At 33.5% G+C, this 19,839-nt stretch overlaps 2 protein-coding genes across 3 annotated transcripts; one reads left to right on the forward strand and one right to left on the reverse strand.

Moving 5' to 3' along the window:
* Positions 1–938: 938 nt before the first annotated feature.
* Positions 939–4,086, forward strand: LOC140989574 (uncharacterized). Its single transcript, XM_073458833.1, has 5 exons — positions 939–1,645; positions 2,077–2,222; positions 2,322–2,902; positions 3,016–3,171; positions 3,275–4,086. The coding sequence occupies exons 1-5, from the start codon at positions 1,246–1,248 to the stop codon at positions 4,041–4,043; spliced, it is 2,052 nt and encodes a 683-aa protein (XP_073314934.1). The 5' UTR covers positions 939–1,245; the 3' UTR covers positions 4,044–4,086.
* An 8,216-nt stretch (positions 4,087–12,302) lies between these two features.
* On the reverse strand, positions 12,303–17,282 carry LOC140989577 (probable protein phosphatase 2C 33). Of its 2 annotated transcripts, none has more exons than XM_073458846.1 (6): positions 16,736–17,282; positions 15,973–16,352; positions 13,965–14,354; positions 13,771–13,888; positions 13,218–13,441; positions 12,303–12,820 (listed from the first exon to the last, which is right to left on the reverse strand). In XM_073458846.1, the coding sequence occupies exons 2-6, from the start codon at positions 16,216–16,218 to the stop codon at positions 12,365–12,367; spliced, it is 1,434 nt and encodes a 477-aa protein (XP_073314947.1). In that variant the 5' UTR covers positions 16,219–16,352; positions 16,736–17,282; the 3' UTR covers positions 12,303–12,364. The 2 variants fall into 2 exon arrangements, with proteins under 2 accessions (XP_073314947.1, XP_073314946.1); XM_073458845.1 differs by having other exon boundaries at positions 15,973–16,518.
* Positions 17,283–19,839: the final 2,557 nt, after the last annotated feature.

Consider the following 19,839-nt stretch of genomic DNA (forward strand, 5'->3'; position numbering starts at 1 on the left):
GTCTCATTACATTGGTTTTGTTTTATTATAAAGACTAAAACCAAATACTTTGGTACACGATAATACAAATGAAGAATTTAAGTTGAATCTTATCTACTTACTCATATGCCATATATAGAGAGCGAATAACAAAAATTTCCATAAAAATAGATGGAGTAGTTAGTTATACACACACACAAATACATATATGTATATATAGTACAGTCTTTGTGTACCTAAACTTCCGTTCAAGTTTCTCGCTTTACCACAACTATTCCAAATCACCCGCCAACTAATTATACATTACAACCGCAACAAAATTATGATTATCCAACTAGAGAATCAATCGCACTTGTTATGTGAATATTATGTAACTCATGATATATTTGTATTTTAATCAAATACATGCACACGTTGTGTCCACAAATGAGGTGAGAGTCATCAATTGGATGTGATAGAAGTATCTTCAAATTGTACATCATATCCTATAGGTGAGTGATATCTCATTGGTGGACAACATAATAAAACTATATATATTGTGTGTTTGTCTATTTATGATTTGATCATATGTGTTCTCAAATTTTGATTTTAGTCAATTATAAATGTTTTTTTTTGTTGGTAATTTTAGTCTTTAATTCGCCATGGCATTGACGTGACATCATTACGAATTTGATATGACACCGACGTTGTAGTATTATATTAACACTTCAAGTGAAAAATCACTGACATTGCCCAAAAAATCAGTACATAAAGTATACTAAAACTGAAATTTTATAATATAGAAAATCAAAATCATAAAGAAACAAACATACGTCACAAAAAAATATACAATTTTCTCGGAAAAAAGCAGAGTTAAATAATTAGACAGCTACGTGGAATTAATAAAATTCCATTAACTTTGCATGGCAAGTGAGTCATTCATATATCTGTCCCATTATTAATCAGTACACAGTACTATATCTCTCCCTCAATATCACACACACACATATACTACCATCTTTTCTTCCATCTTTATTATTTATGCATATAATTTCTCCTGTAAATACATATCCTTCAATGTGATCAAACAGTATCAATCAAAATCTTGAAAACCCTTATCTAATCGTCAGGGTTTTCCATTGATTGATACTGTGACATAATATTCCAGAATATTGAATTTATGAATCATCAAGAAAGCTGTATATATACTATACAATTTATTAATCCAGATTGTTTTTACGTTTTGTTTTTCAATTCCTATGGTCGATTTCAAAGATTGATTTGGTGATGGAGTCGAATCATACCGGCGACAGCTCTAGATCATCACCATCAGCTCCGTTGATCAACAGAAATCAAGAAATATATCATAGGCCGTCTTCGTCATCGTGGTCGTCATTTCACGTAGATCAGCATGAGAATATTGTTATGACAAATAGGGGTGGCGGCGGAGGAGGCGGAGGTGAGCGGAGTAACATGATGATTAGCATCGCGGAGAGGAGGGCCGCGAAATGTGGTTTCAATGTTCGGAATATGAACGTACAGCCACGATTCCTGATCAGGACACCACACAAGCCACCGCCGCATTCGACGTCACCGTCGACCCTGCTATGCTCGCCGTATTTCACGGTGCCACCTGGAATTAGTCCCTCCGCCTTGCTCGACTCCCCTGAGCTGCTACCAAATGCTCAGGNCGAACATAAATAAAAGTACTTGCAATAGCGTATGTGCATGGAAAATATTTGTTATCAATACTTAGTTTTGTCAGTTCGTGTAATTAAAGTTAAGGTAATAGTACTACTCCTTAAGCAAGAGAGTTGGCTTCTCAAAAGATTTGGTCACTTATCCAATTACTGAGTTTAATAAAATCATTACAAGTAATTCATATGCAAACGACATAAATATAAATTTTTTTAAAGAAATTAAGTGTTAGAAAATCTGTTAAAAAATCAGAGTTAAAGCAGCTCCCAGAGAAAATTGAAATTTATTTATAATATGTTGTTAAGATACTTAAAGTGTTTGAAATATTTCTGAAATTTGCAAACAAGCAAGCCATTGATTGTGAACAAGGGTTAAGTACACTAATTTGGATGAATTTTGGTTATGTGTGTGTATATATATAGGGGGCAGAGCTATCTCCAACCACTGGAACCTTTCAATTTCCATCACCTAATCACGACAGATTAAAGCTGAAATGGAAACTTGCTGCCAATGGGAATACGGATCCTTGTTCAGTGGCCAAAAATTACATAAGGCCTCACAACAAAGTACGTAAATATTTATATGTGCAACTGATCTATGGATTACGGATGTTTCATAGTTCCGTTTACTTTTGTAATGAAATGAATTCTAATTGGCGCATGCAGGCAGTTGAGGAATACTTTGAACATCCAGTGGATTTGCAAGAAAATAAGAAAAAAGAGTGCCTGGAAAAGCAACAGAAGGGGGCATGTTTTCCCAAAGAAGTGACAGAAGATGGGTACTATTGGAGGAAATATGGCCAGAAACATGTGAAAGGGAGTGAATATCCGAGGAGTTATTACAAATGCACCCACACAAGCTGCCTGGTCAAGAAGAAGGTGGAGCGATCCCACGACGGCCATATTACAGAAATCGTGTACAAGGGCTCTCACAATCACGCAAAACCTCAGCCGTTGAAGCGGTTTGGTGTCGATGTACTGGAGATCAATAATGAAATCGCGGGGGGTACGTTAACTAGGAATATAGTGTTGGATTCATCGGCTGGTCTGAACGGGGCCGCGTACTCTTCTAATCCATCGATTCATAGTACTTATAATTTTAAATCTGATCCACTGCCTGCATTGATGAAAGATTTCGAAGCTCAAGAATTTAATGTCGTTGAGGAACAAGATGTGGAAAGCACTGAAAGCATATCCTTCCATGATGAAGACAATGATCAGAACGATGAATCTGATTCCAAAAAAAGGTATGGACGATAACCGAAAATATATGGAGTGTTATATATGAAAAAGCAACGCTTCATTTGTTTATACCTTTTAATATCGAAATATCAAACCACATGCATTTCATTATTGGTAGGAAGAGGGAGAGCTTTTCGATTGAGACAAATGTATCGAGGTCCACTCGGGAGCCACGAGTTGTCGTCCAGATAGAGAGTGAGATTGATATTCTTGATGATGGATATCGGTGGAGGAAATACGGACAGAAGGTTGTTAAAGGAAATCCTAACCCGAGGTTTGTAAATTATTTGCAATAATACACACATTGCTAGTGAAGTTGATCAACAATATGTCAAACATATCATATTTTTTTTGCATTTTCTTGCATGCAAATACAGAAGCTATTATAAGTGCACGAACCCCGGTTGTCCTGTGCGGAAGCATGTTGAAAGGGCTGCAAATGATTTAAAATCTGTCATTACAACATACGAGGGGAAACATAACCATGAAGTGCCTATGGTGGCGGTGGCAGCAGCAGCTTCGACCAGAAATACGGGCACGGGACTTGTCCTGCAAGCAGATCATCGTCTGCCACGAGCTCCTAACAGCGTTTCGGATTTTTTTTCATCAGCAACCTCGAACAATTCATCGAAACAAGGCAAGCAATTAGTTCAGCATCTTCCACCGCCATTGTATGATTTCAACAAAACAAAGTCATTCATCTTCAATTACAACGATCATAACCTGATCACGAGGTCTAACTCCAATACGGCTTCAACCACAACTGGGAATAATCTCCTCAACTTCGGATCTTCTTCGGCTAATTATCCAGTGTCCTTTCCTCCATTTCACTATGGCTCTCTTCTAATGAATGGAAATTTCATCAAGAACTATCCCACGAATTATACAAGTCTTTACCCCATAAGTAGTGCAACACATTTACCGAAATATATGTCGACCATGAATCCTATTCAAGCTGCCGGATCAGCTGTCAATGGCGGCAACTTTCATATCGGAAATTACGGTCATGTAGCTTGTAATCAAGGGCAGGAAATCAGAGAATGCCATGGAAAAGTTATGAAACCAAAGGAGGAGAAAAGGGATGAGGGTGATCACATATATGATTCTTGTCTATCCATTCCTAATCATGGTAATGGAATAATGTAGACACAATCTTCTTTTTTTGGCTATGTTTTTCCATTCAATAATTTATTTGCTTTCATTTTTCTTTTTCTGCCCTTTTATCCCCAGCAAAATTTATGGTATGAATGACTTATTTTCTCTCTTCTCTTTCTTTCAATATGTATGCAAGTGAGTGGTGATGAAAAGCATGAATTTGAACCCATTCAAGATCCTAATTCCTTCTACTTTCTTTTCTTTTACATTCATCGTCTCTACTTCCTTTACTCAAACTAAATTATATATACTAATAAAAGACGCACGTGATTTATAATTTGTCAATCATATTAGTTATAAAATAATTATAACAATTTTATCTTCAATTTATTTCGTTAAATTTAATTTAAAATCTAATTCCTTCACCATTGTATATATGAAACAAATGTTAAATAGTGTGAATCAAATAAATTATTTAAAATCAAAACCAAAAAATCATCTTTAAATCTTTTTTTTTTCATTTATGCCCTTATCAATTAGATTTTAATTGAAGCTCAAATTTATCAATTTACAATTATATAACTAATATCAAATGTTTTAAAAAAAAACTGCTATCAAAAGTCATGAAACTAAATAAAGATTTATTTAATAATTATATAAATTTAAAAATTAATGATCTTTAATGATCTCAAATATCGTGTCTAGTTATAATTAATGTGTTCTTTCATCTTCCCTGCCAAAATTGAGATCAAATTAAATATTTCATTCAAGAAATAAATATACATTAATGGGAGAATTAATATTTTATAATTAATTTTGTATCAATATTTGAATTGAACATAATTAATTAAAAAAAGGTTTGAGAGCTCAAAACCAATGGCCGAAACTCTCAAATAAATATTTATTTATGAATGGAAAACTCTATAATTGTTGAAAAATTATTTAAAAATGTGTTAAATATTTGTGTTGAAAATGTGAATGTTGAATGTTGAAAATTAGGTAAAATTAGGTGTTGAATATTGAAAATTAGTGTGTGATGATGTAGGTAATGATGTATTTTATTTTTGGATTATTTGTAAAAATTTTCTATAAATAGATCTCTCATTTGTGAAGAAAATCACAATTGAGTTGAGAGAAAAATATTATAAAGTGTGTAGTGTGATAATTTTGAGAGTTTGAGATTTTTACTTTNTTAAAATGTGAATATCTCATCGAAAAAGATCCCATGGCTCTGTGGAAAGGATTAAAAGAGAGATTTGAACATATAAGGGAAGTTATACTTCCGACCGCCCGTGATGAATGGAATATGTTAAGATTCCAAGACTTTAAAAAAGTCAGTGATTACAATTCAGCGATGTATAGAATAATCTCGCAGTTAAAATTTTGTGGACATGAGGTTACAGAATCGGAAATGCTTGAAAAAACATTTTCCACGTTTCACGCATCAAATATAACACTACAGCAACAATATAGAGTGCGTGGATTTGCGAGATATTCTGAACTCATCGCCTGTCTTCTTGTGGCGGAAAAGAACAACGAGCTATTAATGAGAAATCATCAGTCCCGACCCACTGGATCAACAGCATTTCCAGAAGTAAATGCTGTAAGTAAAAATGAATTTAAACCTGGAAACCAAAATCAAATTCAAAGACAAGGTTTTGGTCGAGGTCGAGGTCGAGGTCGAGGTCGTGGACGTGGACGTGGACGTGGACGAGGAAGTGGTCGTGGTCGTGGACGCGGCCGTGGTTTTGAAAATAATCGAGATAGTTATTTCTATAACTCATCTCAAAATAACGTCCCAAACAATCCACAGAAAAGGCATCATGAGAACATGAGTGTTAATGAAAATCACTCGAAAAGATTTGAAAGTTCTTGTTTCAGATGCGGCACTCCAGGACATTGGTCTCGTATTTGTCGAGCTCCTGAGCACCTTTGCAAGCTCTATAAAGAATCGATAAAGGGGAAAGAAAAAGAGACCAACTTCACTGAGCGAAGTGACCGTTTGAGTGATTCAACTCATTTTGGTGCTGCTGATTTTATGAATGATTTCTCTGGAAATGATCAATATGTTGGTGGGATAGAAATGAACAATATTGATGCTGCAGATTTTCTCAATGATTTCTCTGAAAATGAACAATATAGTGGTAGAATATAAATGTACAATAATTTATTTTTCATGTATTTATATGATAATGTTTTATTGTACAATTATGATATGTGTTATATTTAAATATGTATTGTCATTAATTTTTTTTCATTGCATATTTTTTGAAGTTCAAATATGGAAAATGCTATGAGCAAAGCTGAAGTTTGCATACCCGATAGTGGTACAACGCACACTATCCTCCGAGATAAAAGATATTTCTTGGAACTAAAACCAACAAAAACAACGGTGAATACAATATCAGGTCCTGTAGACTTGATTAAAGGATGTGGTAAAGCACAATTTTTGTTACCTAATGGTACAAAATTTTTGATCAATGATGCTTTATATTCACCACAATCGAAAAGAAATTTGTTGAGTTTTAATGATATATATTCCCATGGGTATGATACTCAAACAATGAATGAAGGGAATGAGAAATATATGTGTCTTACCACATATAAATCAGGAAAGAAATATGTGATTGAAAAACTACCAATGCTCCCTACTGGATTGCATTATACACATATACGTCCCATTGAATCAAACATGGTAATTGATAATTCTTCAATATTAACCAATTGGCATGATCGATTAGGACATCCTGGTTCAACAATGATGCGAAGAATTATAGAAAATACACATGGTCATCCATTGAAAGACCAGAAGATCTTTCAGAATAATAAGTTTCAATGTAAAGCATGTTCTCTTGGAAAACTTATTATAAGACCATCACCAGCCAAAATCCAAACTGAATCACCAATGTTTCTTGAACGTATTCAGGGTGATATTTGTGGACCAATCCATCCACCATGTGGACCATTCAGATACTTTATGGTATTGATTGATGCCTCCAGCAGATGGTCACATGTATGTTTATTGTCAACTCGAAATGTTGCATTTGCAAGATTACTTGCTCAAATAATAAAATTGAGGAATCAATTTCCCGATTATACAATCAAGAAAATTAGACTTGATAATGCTGGTGAATTTACTTCCCAGACTTTCAATGATTATTGTATGTCTATGGGAATCATTGTTGAGCATCCTGTTGCTCATGTACATACTCAAAATGGATTGGCTGAATCATTGATTAAACGTCTGCAAATGATTGCTAGACCAATGATTATGAAAACAAAGCTCCCTATTTCTATATGGGGACATGCAATTTTACATGCTGCTTCATTAATTCGCATCAGACCAAGTGCATATCATAAATACTCCCCATTGCAGCTTGCATTTGGTAAAGAACCAGACATTTCTCATCTGAGAATTTTTGGATGTATGGTGTATGTGCCTATTGCACCACCTCAACGAAAGAAAATGGGACCTCAAAGAAAGATTGGAATTTATATTGGTTATGATAGTCCATCGATCATTCGATATCTTGAACCACAGACAGGCGACGTGTTCACAGCACGTTTTGCTGATTGTCATTTTAATGAGGAAATCTTCCCAATGTTAGGGGGAGAACAGAAACATACCGAAAAAGAAATTACATGGTATGTATCATCATTGTTACATCTGGATCCAAGAACAAAACAATGTGAAAAAGATGTACAGCAAATTGTGCACTTGCAAAGAATAGCAAATCAAATACCAGATGCATTTGCAGACACAAAAGGGGTAACTAAATCATATATACATGCTGCAAATGCCCCTGCTCGAATTGAAATTCCGAAGAAACAAATTGAAGATAGTCATGATGTCATTAAACGCCTGAAGCGTGGAAGGCCAGTTGGTTCCAAGGATAAAAATCCTCGAAAAAGAAAATTCATAGAGAAACACAATGATCACAAAATAGAGAATGATGTTCCTGAAGAAACACATAATGATCACAAAATAGAGAATGATGTTCCTGAAGAAACACATGATGATGAAAATGTTTTGTCAGAACCACAAACTGACGAGAATCATGAAATCTCTATCAATTATATTAATACTGGAAAAATATGGAACCGAAAAGATATAGAAGAAATTGATGATATATTTTCTTATAATGTGGCAATCGACATCATAAATGATAATGAAGATCATGAACCAAAATCTTTTGGTGAATGTAAAAATCGGCAGGATTGGATAAAATGGAAAGATGCCATCCAGGTTGAATTGGATTCGCTAAATAAACGTAATGTTTTTGGACCTATAGTCCTTACACCTGAAGGTGTAAAACCTGTTGGATACAAATGGGTTTTTATTCGAAAGCGAAATGAGAAAAATGAAATAGTAAGATATAAAGCTCGACTTGTTGCACAAGGTTTTTCTCAAAGGCCTGGAATTGATTATGAAGAAACGTATTCTCCTGTGATGGATGCAATTACGTTTCGGTATTTGATTAGCTTGGCAGTATCTGAAAATTTAGAAATGCGTCTTATGGATGTTGTTACAGCCTACTTATATGGATCACTTGATAGTAATATATATATGAAAATCCCTGAAGGATTTAAGATGCCTGAAGCACAAAGTTCAAAACCCAGAGAATGTTATTCTGTGAAATTACTAAGATCATTATATGGGTTGAAGCAATCCGGCAGAATGTGGTATAATAGGCTAAGTGATCACTTGATGAAAAAGGGATATGTAAATAATTCAATATGCCCTTGTGTTTTCATTAAGAAAACAACATCCGGATGCGTAATTATTGCTGTATATGTTGATGATTTAAACATCATTGGAACAAATAAGGAAATTCAAGAAGTTGTGTCATACTTGAAAGAAGAATTTGAAATGAAGGATCTTGGAAAAACCAAGTATTGTCTGGGTTTACAAATTGAACAAAAAGAATGTGGAATATTTGTTCACCAGACAAATTATACAGAAAAGATCCTTAAACGTTTTAATATGGACAAATCAAATCCTTTAAGTACTCCAATGGTTGTTAGATCATTAAACATAGAAAAGGATCCATTCCGTCCATGTGAAGATGATGAAGATATTCTTGGTCCAGAAGTACCATATCTAAGTGCTATCGGTGCCCTTATGTATCTTACAAATTGTACAAGGCCTGATATATCTTTTGCCGTAAATTTATTGGCAAGATTTAGCACATATCCAACAAAGAGACATTGGAACGGAATTAAACATATATTCCGTTATCTACGAGGAACGACAGACTTGGGACTTTTGTATTCAAAAGATGCTAATCCAAGTATAATTGGTTATGCCGATGCTGGATACTTATCTGATCCACACAAAGCACGTTCTCAAACTGGATATGTATTTACTCGTGGAGGCACTGCAATTTCTTGGCGTTCACAGAAACAAACACTTGTAACAACTTCATCAAATCATGCCGAGATTATTGCACTACATGAAGCAAGCCGTGAATGTGTGTGGTTAAAATCAATGACTCAACATATCCAAATCTCATGCGGATTATCATTCGACGAGAAGCCTGTGATACTATATGAAGATAATGCTGCATGTGTTGCTCAAATGAAAGAAGGATACATAAAAAGCGACAGAACTAAACATATTCCTCCTAAGTTCTTCGCATTCACCAAGGAGCTTGAGAAGAATAAATGTATTGATGTTCGTCACATTCAATCAAGTGAAAACTCATCAGATCTCTTCACAAAGGCACTTCCTACGACAATATTCAGAAAGCACATATATAATATTGGGATGCGCAATCTACGAAATTTGTGAAGAATTGTTCGTGTCAACATGAGGGGGAGTTTACGTGACTGCACTCTTTTTCCCTTACTATGGTTTTTATCCCAATGGGTTTTTCCTAGTAAGGTTTTTAACGAGGCAGTATAAAAACACGTAATGTATACAATCATTATGATCATCATCACAAGGGGGAGTGTTGAAAAATTATTTAAAAATGTGTTAAATATTTGTGTTGAAAATGTGAATGTTAAATGTTGAAAATTAGGTAAAATTAGGTGTTGAATATTGAAAATTAGTGTGTGATGATGTAGGTAATAATCTATTTTATTTTTGGATTATTTGTAAAAATTTTCTATAAATAGATCTCTCATTTATGAAGAAAATCACAATTGAGTTGAGAGAAAAATATTATAAAGTGTGTAGTGTGATAATTTTGAGAGTTTGAGATTTTTACTTTTTACCGTAAATTTTTACTTTTTCACAACAATAATATATTAATTTTTTCATCTCACTTAAATTCTAATTATTTGTAATTTTTAATCGATAGTTTATTCTTAGATTAATTGCATTAATTACCATAATAAAGCCATATAATCATGATTTAAGTACCCATTACAAGTCTCCTACCGATTGAAACTGTCCGTATGCATTGTAAATAAAATGACTTACAAATTTAAAAGATTATATTAGATAAAAACTTATTAAAAAAAATTAAAACTATAAAACTATCGAATTTATAAGATTATTAGATAACTAATTAATTAATTGGTAATCAAAACTAGTAATTAGTATTAAAATTAATAATTGTAAAAAATATGTTAAACTACTAATAAGCAATATTTACTATCAAATTATGTAAATTAACAGTTGCAGTTTTAGGTAGATAATATATAATAGATAGAGTACTAAATCTTCTCATGGTTAGAAGAAATTTGAATCTTATAGTGCAGCTGCTCCTAGGGGTGTCAATTCAGATGGAGTAGGTTGAATCGGGTTGAGTAATAGTATTATTTAAAAATTGCTCAACCCGAACCCAACTCGAACCCGAGCCAACCCAGAAACTCTCAACCCGAACACGAACCCGAACTCAAATCAACCCGATTTTGAATTTTTTTAAAGAAAATTAAATAAAATTGAAAAAATAATAATAATATTTTAATTTAAACACATAATAACAAAATCTCCCTCATATATATGATTTAAATTTGAAAGTGTAATTGTAGAAAAATAAAGTATATTTACTAAATCAAATAAAAAATTGTTTAAAAAAAATGTTCAAAATAAATATTAAATTATGAAAATTTATGATCTAAATATACAATAAATATTTTTTCAAACATATAATATATAAAAATGTAGACAATATTTATTAATTATATTTTTTTTAAAAAAAAATTCAAATTTTCGGGTCAACCAACCCAACCCAACCCGATCATTTTTTCGGGTCAACTATCGGGTCCAACCCGATCTGACTCGAACCCGAAAACCCCAAACATGATTTTTTTTGGGTTGAACCGTGTAGAGTTGGTGGGTTGTTTCTGATTTTGACACTAAGTAGTTGTATAGTGAAAGATGTATCTTTCGAAATCCATGAACATTTTACTAATAAAGAGTTTAATTTTTGCCTCGACCGCAAACAGTTAAACTATATTTTGTTGGCCTCGAAAGATAAATCTAACCTTGTAATTCGAATCCAGCGGCAATCTTAAAATGTTGTTGAACATAGATAGATACACGATCACAACAATGCAAAAATGATTTACTATTATTAATGTTGAAAACTTTATGTTAATATACTTTCATATGTAACTCTCTATATTAAGTTGGCAAATTAAGTTCCTAAATTTATATAATTTGCATTATCCCCTTCAAGAATTAATTGCCCCAAATTATTAGTTTATTTATTTTATGTCAGTATCCAAGATATAGTTTGAGGATTTAATGTGAAGGCATTGAATTCAAAGGGTCCAGAAAATATTATATGATTGTAATTATACCTTTTTTCAATTTTTTTTTTGGGGTTTGTACTGAAAATTTGGAAACTATTTTTAAAAGTTACTTAGAAAAGGTAGAGAGTAGTCAATTCAAGGTTGAAAATTTCTGTTAAATCCAAAAATAAAATAAAATAAAATAGGGCGGCGGCCACCTTTATTTTTGTGTTTTAATAGAAATAACCAACAAATAGACCAAAGTTGACAACGACGGAAACATTACATTGCTCGAACTGGTAAATTAAGCATACACAAATGGAAATTTGAATTTGCAGTGTGGCCACGAGTATTATCGACAGCATAGTATTTAATATAAAAATATCTGGTAAAATGGGCAGGTCGATCGATGTACACACAAATTCGAATAATAAACAGGAAGAGTTGGATACTACAAAATTTTCCCAATTTCTAACCACACAAAACAGAAATAATGGACCATTCCCAGACACTCTAATACTAGTCGGGTCCAACTCTCCATCCCCCTCAAAATCACACACAAAATATAATATAATCATCATAAATATAAAATGGTCCTAAAATATTAAATCATTGTGGGGGGGGGGGGGGGGGGGGGGGGGAGGTGGATACATATTAATAAAGTAATAGATGAAAAAATGCCACCTTTATTTCTTAACTTTACTATCTTTTTTGTCATCTTTGCTGGGCACATACCTAGGCAAGGTCAGCATAGTGTTTACCCGAGAGACGCCTTCAAGAGCCAACCACTCTTTTCCCGTTTCGATATTCACCATTTGGTCGCCTTCTGCTGCTTCCGGACCTTCCCCGTCTCCTGATTCATGTGCCTCATTCCCCTCGGTTCTGACCGTACCAGAACGGTTCAGCCCAGTTGGACCTTTTTCCGGTGATGGGATATTTTCCTTGGATTTGGATATCGAGCGTATGGTCTCGTTTGAGTCGAGGAAAAGGCAAACAACAGCACAGTCATCGACCTTGGAAGTTGGATACTTGGAACGCCAACACCTCACCGCCGACTCCACAAGAGTCCGAGCAGCGTATGAACGTGTGGGGCAGGAAGCGACAACGTCCACCACTTGTTCGTTCGAAAGAACATCCCAAATCTACAATACACGTACAAATCGGATCAACTTTTACTTTTTTTCTAAAAAAAAAAGTAAAATATCATTAAATAATATAGAATACAACCTTGTCATTCAAGCACGACCAATTCAATCGTTAAAATCCAAGGCATGTAGCACAAACGCAGCTCTTTGAAAATTAAAAGGTCAATCAATGGTAAAACAACTCCAAGCAGAGCACTAGTAGTCAGTAGACAGCAAAAAAGGGAACATCTAAGCAAAATAGACAGAAAAACACAACCTTACATGTCACAACAAAACAACTAGACAGGTGAACAAGACACACAGTAAAAGCAAACAAAGAGATAATAGGATGACCCCAGAAATAGATATAAAATCGAATACTGCAGTTTGGGGGGAATAAATCACTAGTCCTTACCCCATCGGTTGCTAATACTATGAATTCATCCTTATCGGTGACGCGCCTGTAAAAAATTTCGGGCACCGAGATAAGACCAAAGTCCTTGAGACAAAAATCACCAAATGCACGTGCCATAGCAAGGCCAGGAGAGTCATTGTTTGGCAGCCACACTCTTGAAACCTCAGGTTCATCCTGAAGGGAGAAAACACGTCCTTTACATTTGAGTATCCTCTCTTCTTCAGCTGTAACAGAGGTATGAATAGAATCAAGAATATGATGGACAAGCAAGCAAACACACACATACAGAAAAGAAAAGCAGAAAACTTGGTATTTGTATTGACATCTCCACTAAAATCCAATGATTATAAATACAAGTGATTGACCTTGGAAAAATAAAGGGGAGAACAGCGGATTTACAAAATTATTTTTTTAAACTCTACCCTACGAGAAAATTCCAAAGTGCACAATTTTAGCAGGAGAATTGGCTGAAAATTCGGAGTCGGATGGGAACAGAATGAGAAGTTTTATTTTGTGCTACAACCAATATTATGGGAAGAGGAAAGAGCCTTACCTGGAAGATTAGGTTTTAGATCAACAGTCAATTGGACTGCAAAAAGTGCATTATTTTCATCTCTCGTACCCAACACAGCCCTTGAGTCCCCGACATTTCCAATAACAAGATCCCGGCCCTACAGAAGAACATATGAATTGCAGAATACATTGAAAACAACATCGAGAATCACTTCTAAATTTATCGAGTTGTACCTGTTTCACCAGAGTCACAGCCGTTGTTCCACTGCAGAAGCAATCAATATTTGCATACATTCTCAATTCCCTATCCATTACCTTAAAAGCCTTCAGAAAAGAATCTTTCAAGGTCTGAAAGACTTCTGAATTCTTGCCATATTCATCAACATCAATAGAAGCTCTAGCGTCCTCATCAGCAGAAACAGAGGAATTATCTCCAGTGCCTAAACTACCAGCAGTATTTAAACTGACCTCTCTAAGAACTTCATCGCTTTTTATATTAACTTCCCAGTGTGCACTTAGCTTAAGAGGAAGAGAATCTCGAACTTGCTTTGCGACCATATGACCGTAAGGACCGTGCCCATCAAAAACCCCACAGAAAACCGTGTCTGTCCTTGAGCCAAAATTCTGGATATCAATCTCAGAAAAAATCAGAGAAAAGAAAACTTACACCAGTAACTTCAGACAATTTGGAGCACTAAAAGGATTGAATGACCACAGAGATGATGTCAGTTTAACTAAGATAAATAAGAAAACATGATGATAAAAATTTAATCTGCACTAAAAGATTCAACATTAGATCTAGGGAACATTATTATCAGTTTTTAAATTGGATGAGATAGCACAAAACCAACCGGACTTGTAACAAACTATGAGATCTACAATTTCACTTCTTCGAATCCAATAATCACATGCTTATAAAATAAGCATATATCCTTCTTTTGCTACCTCAAAAAGGTCTTACTAGTAATTTAACAACCCCTGAGGTTGGCATTTTGAATCTTGGGTCTATCATTTTATGCATGAGATCATAGTGATAGATGCATTGAACCCACATGAGTCTATCAGGTTCCAAACATATAATATGACTAGATATTTGTAACATCAAAGAACTTTAACTATTGATAAAACGGTAAACACTCGGTCATTTAATTGGTATCAGAGCCCAAATTATATACTTAATTCCCATGAGTCACAAGTAGGTGCAATTATAAAGGAGATTGTTGGAGAGTAACAACTTTTTTGCTTGTAAAGAAATAGAAGCGTAGTGTTTGGGCTTCGTGTGGTATAAAATATTTGAGTTGTACCATCAAAACAAACTATAACTTTCGATAAAACAACAATTTCATCTGTTCGTTAAAGTACAAAACTACTGAGCTAGCCACCTTTTGTGAGCTAGTACCATTGGAAAAAATGGCTTTAATAAAATGCCAAAACCATGGGTCACAACTAATTCAAAACATTTGGTGCACGATAGTACATATTTCACCAAGTAGGTCTTGGATAGTCTTTATTGAATAATATACAATAAATAATAAAGTAATTCAACGAACATATTCACCGATCTTTGGCTTCAAATTCAGGAGGCAGGGTGTAAAAACTATAAGTTCATATGAAGGAATTGGGAATACGTATTAAATAAAAATGTAGCCCATTGTTAACTATCACATATTTGTACAGAAATTCACACAAAAGCCTTTATCCTACCAAGTGGGGTCAGGCTTAGTAATGTATAGATGTGTAAAAACAAATAAAGAAGTGGAAACTGTGAATCTCTTATGTACAAGAACCTTGAAACTCACAAAGATGTGGAAAGTTGTCTAGCATTAGCAGAGAGTTAAAAACCCGCAATTGTGAAAGAGAGCATGTATTTATAGTTTCTCATAATAAATGTTTTAAGTTTAATAGAATAACCGATATCATGCAGTAATTGATTTGTTTAAGAAAATATGCAAATGAAACCAGAAAGCAACAGTTTTCAGCTGATCAGTATAACATCGTCCAAAGGCTACAAAAAAAAAAACGAAAATTTGAAAAAAACAATGGTGAAGAGTTCAATACAATGACTTTATTTTCACAGAAAACTATGGTTGAACAGCACATAAAAAGGTTATGGCTAACCTCTCAAGTCAAAGACAAGATTACCAGTGATCCTACAAATTACAATACCTCAAATCACTATAGACTTGATCTTTCTCAGTTATCTTTAAATCCAAATATCAAGGTAAGGATAAAATGAGCTAACCTCCCAAACAATCATGGCATCTTGATTGGTTCCTTTCTTGCCCTGCTGGGTAAACAGTGAAGCAATCTCACTCGAACCATTCAAGAACAGCCGCCCAGGCGTCCGATGAAGTTGTTCTTCCGCCCTAAAATCAAAGGATGAATTTCGAGAGCCGAGTCTCCTTTTCGATCCCTTCCTCTTTCGAACTCCAACAGGAGAACCAGGAAGAGGGCTGCCCCTGCTTTCACCGGACAAGCAGGACCCCATCCTTAGGGCCCTGATTATATTCAGGATGCACTCCAGACCAGCCAAGCAGTCACACTCCCTATTCTCCGTGACTGGATCCGTCTCAAAAATCCAAGACCGAAATCCTCCAAAAGGTTCTTAGGTTTCCCTAAATCCTATAATCAACCCAGAAAATACGACCCTTAATAAAAAAAAAATGAATTTCAGCGAGAAAAAAAGCTGATGACGATATTATCCAGTTTATCCCAGCAAAATACACTCATTCATTGGGAAAAATTCAGGCTTGTATTCAATACAGTGGTAGAAGAACAAGCTTCCAACCTATAACAAAAACACAAACTTCCAATTAGCCTTGTTTATAACTAACTTTTATAAAAAGACCTACGCATAAAAGAACAACAATCACAGAACAAGAAACTAAATACGCCCTTTATCTTTTTGCATGTAAAAAGGCAAAAAGATTGAGCACAAAGAGCCGAAGACAACCAAAACCAGAAAAAAGAAAGAGAGAACACAGATCTGGAATAAAATTGAGAACCTTTAAAGCTTTTGTATTGATGAAACGCACATCAATCTCTTAACGGGACCCCATATCCAAAAATAGTCTGAACTGGAGATCAACAATTAAGAACCCACTAACATAAACCTTCCAAAACGGACTCTTCAATAAACTTGCAGAAATGGACCAACAAAAATTCGATCTTGGAGGCAAACAGAGGGAACCCAAAAAGCTCGACAGTTGCTCAAATATCAATAGATGAAGCGCAAGTCAGAACTTCAGCCCGAGCTCTTGTATTTTATTTATTAATTTATTAATTTTTCATCCCAAGAATTTGTCTAGATTTTGAGAGAGAGGGGGAGAGTCAAGTGGTGCTTCGAAGGTAAAAACGGAAGGAGGGATTGAATTAAATGGCACGAAACAAAGAACACCACAGAAAAAAGAAAAGAAAAGATGAAAAACAAAGAGCGGAGTCAGAGAATTGGGATCGCAAGAAAGTCGCCGATAAGACCACCTGGTTAAAGGAAGAGAAGACTTGGTCAGTGTGTGTTTCTGTGTGAAAACTGTGAAACTACTCAGCCACTCATTATCCATTTTCATCATATACATAGGCTCATACATATTTAACAGATGTTTAAAGATATATGGAACTAATTACAGATAAATTAGTCGGAATTCACTTATTAAAAAATTTACAGTAGAATCAAATAATATTTTTATAATTATTCATTTATGTTTTTTTAATCAAAATGAAATTAAACGGTAGAAAACAAATATTGTGTGATAGAATCGCATGAGAAAGTGTTGATAAGAAAATTTTAATTTCTAACCATTGATCAAATATTTATTTATTCTACCTTAATATCTTACGGGCTCACCGCTCATTTATGTTTTTTTAAGTTAGAATTTTTGTAGTTTTTGTGAATTTATATCCAGAACTATCTAATATATATATATATATTTATTAGTTTGATATACGGATCATCAACTGTATTCACTTTTGTATCTATCGTTAGAGTGTTATTTATCTATTGGACGTGATGAAACATATCAAAATTATATATCTACTAGATAAATGTCACCTCAACGTCGAGCACAAAAATATCTCTTGATGCACATTTATATAAATAATTTATAAAACTTTGAGACCCAATTAAAACGTGTTCAATAAAAATACTTTAGGCAATCATTTATTTTTAATTTTAAAATTAACTAAGTAATTGATAGTAGGGCCCATTTATATTCCCCACATAACAAGTCTAATTCTGACTTAACCAATTTCTCACACATTAATCAATAAAGTGGACAGCTAATATTGACCATTAATAATAATGTTCACATCGATTAATTATTAATTAATTGATTAATATATCTAAAAATCGCATATGATGTTTTACATGTAGCATGTCAAAAAGTTAAATGCAAAGAATTGCGACTTCTATTTGTGAATATTAATAATTTTTTAAACCTTTTTTCCATAGGAACTTCATCGAAAAATGGAATTATTTTGCAAATACAATAAATTTAAAAAGGGTTAAATATTGTGGGATTTGGTGAGTACTTATTTCTATATACCAAAAACTTGTGTGAGACGATCTCACGGGTCGTATTTTGTGAGACAGATCTCTTATTTGGGTCATCCATGAAAAAATATTATTTTTTATGCTAAGAGTACTATTTTTTATTCTGAATATCGGTAGTGTTGACCCGTCTGAACTAAAATATGTGGATGACAGCACTAAACATGGGTCTTTCAATGTTCCCTTGCACATACATTAATCAAGTATTAAATTTGGATTTGGGCCCAAACACTAAACAAAAAGTGGAAAAAGGAAGGTAGAATTAGCTGATTTTGGATATAATATAATATTTGTGTTAAGCTAATGGTCAATTTAAAAATAATTCACAATCTTAATCAATTATTGAGATTCAGAAATTCTTGGATACTTTATTAAAAGTATCACACGTTGTCTAGAGAATTCATCTCACTTATATATGGGGTAATTTGTTTTTTAATCTTAGTTAACTATTTAATTAAAAATTGTATTTCACACTAATATCATTTTTTTAATTAAATAGTTGACCGAAGTTATTTTATAAATTTTTCTTTTATATCTTCAATCGGATTCATATTTATATATGGGGTAATTTGTTTTTTAATCTTAGTTAACTATTTAATTAAAAATTGTATTTCACTCTAATATCATTTTCTTAATTAAATAGTTGACCGAAGTTATTTTATAAATTTTTCTTTTATATCTTCAATCGGATTTATATTATGTCTAGAGAATTCATCTCACTTGTTCATTAAATAAATTTGTACTCGTCATATTTGGTAGACCCTATTATTGTTTTTTTTTTTTCCAAAAAAGAAAATTAAGAAATGACATGTTTGAGCCTGATAGGACCAAGAACAGGTTGGAAAATTAAGAAATGACATGTTTGAGCCTGATAGGACCAAGAATAGGTTAGTCCGAGAGATGATCTCACGTATTTATTTTCGTGACACGGATTAACTTGATTCATCTATATTTAAAATAAAAAATAATATTTTTAAGATAAAAAAATAATTTTTTTTTATGAAATATGTTTTGTTAGAGATCTGTATCACAAAATTAATTCGTTAGATTAAAAAGATCAGCTTCTGTGTATTATCTACCTACTAGGTAGCTGGGAATTTGGCAACTTCTATTCATCATAATTGTAACAATTTGACTTCATAATATTTTTATACGCTGAATTTATAATTGAGTAACTCTCTTGTGAGACAATCTCACGAATCTTTATCTGTGAGACGGATCAACCATATCGATATTCACAATAAAAAAATAATACTCTTAATTATTTTTGCATGGATGACCCAAATAAGAGATATGTCTCACAAAATATCACCGTGAAACCATCTTACACAAATTTTTACATTTATATAATTATGATTATTAAAGAGGAGACGCATCTCTTCACAAACTGGTTCTCTCTTAAAGAGTCGTAGACAGCTGTGATTGGTTCCATTATTTTTTATATATATAAAAAAAATAAATATATTTTTATATCTATTAAAAAAAATAAATATATTTTAATACCAAATATCTACCACCAATTGAGCAATGCGCATCTTTCTCGCCTTGATTATGCAAAAAGAA

This window comes from Primulina huaijiensis, chromosome 12 (genome assembly GCF_012295235.1).
Source record: "Primulina huaijiensis isolate GDHJ02 chromosome 12, ASM1229523v2, whole genome shotgun sequence".
Lineage (NCBI taxonomy): Eukaryota > Viridiplantae > Streptophyta > Magnoliopsida > Lamiales > Gesneriaceae > Primulina > Primulina huaijiensis.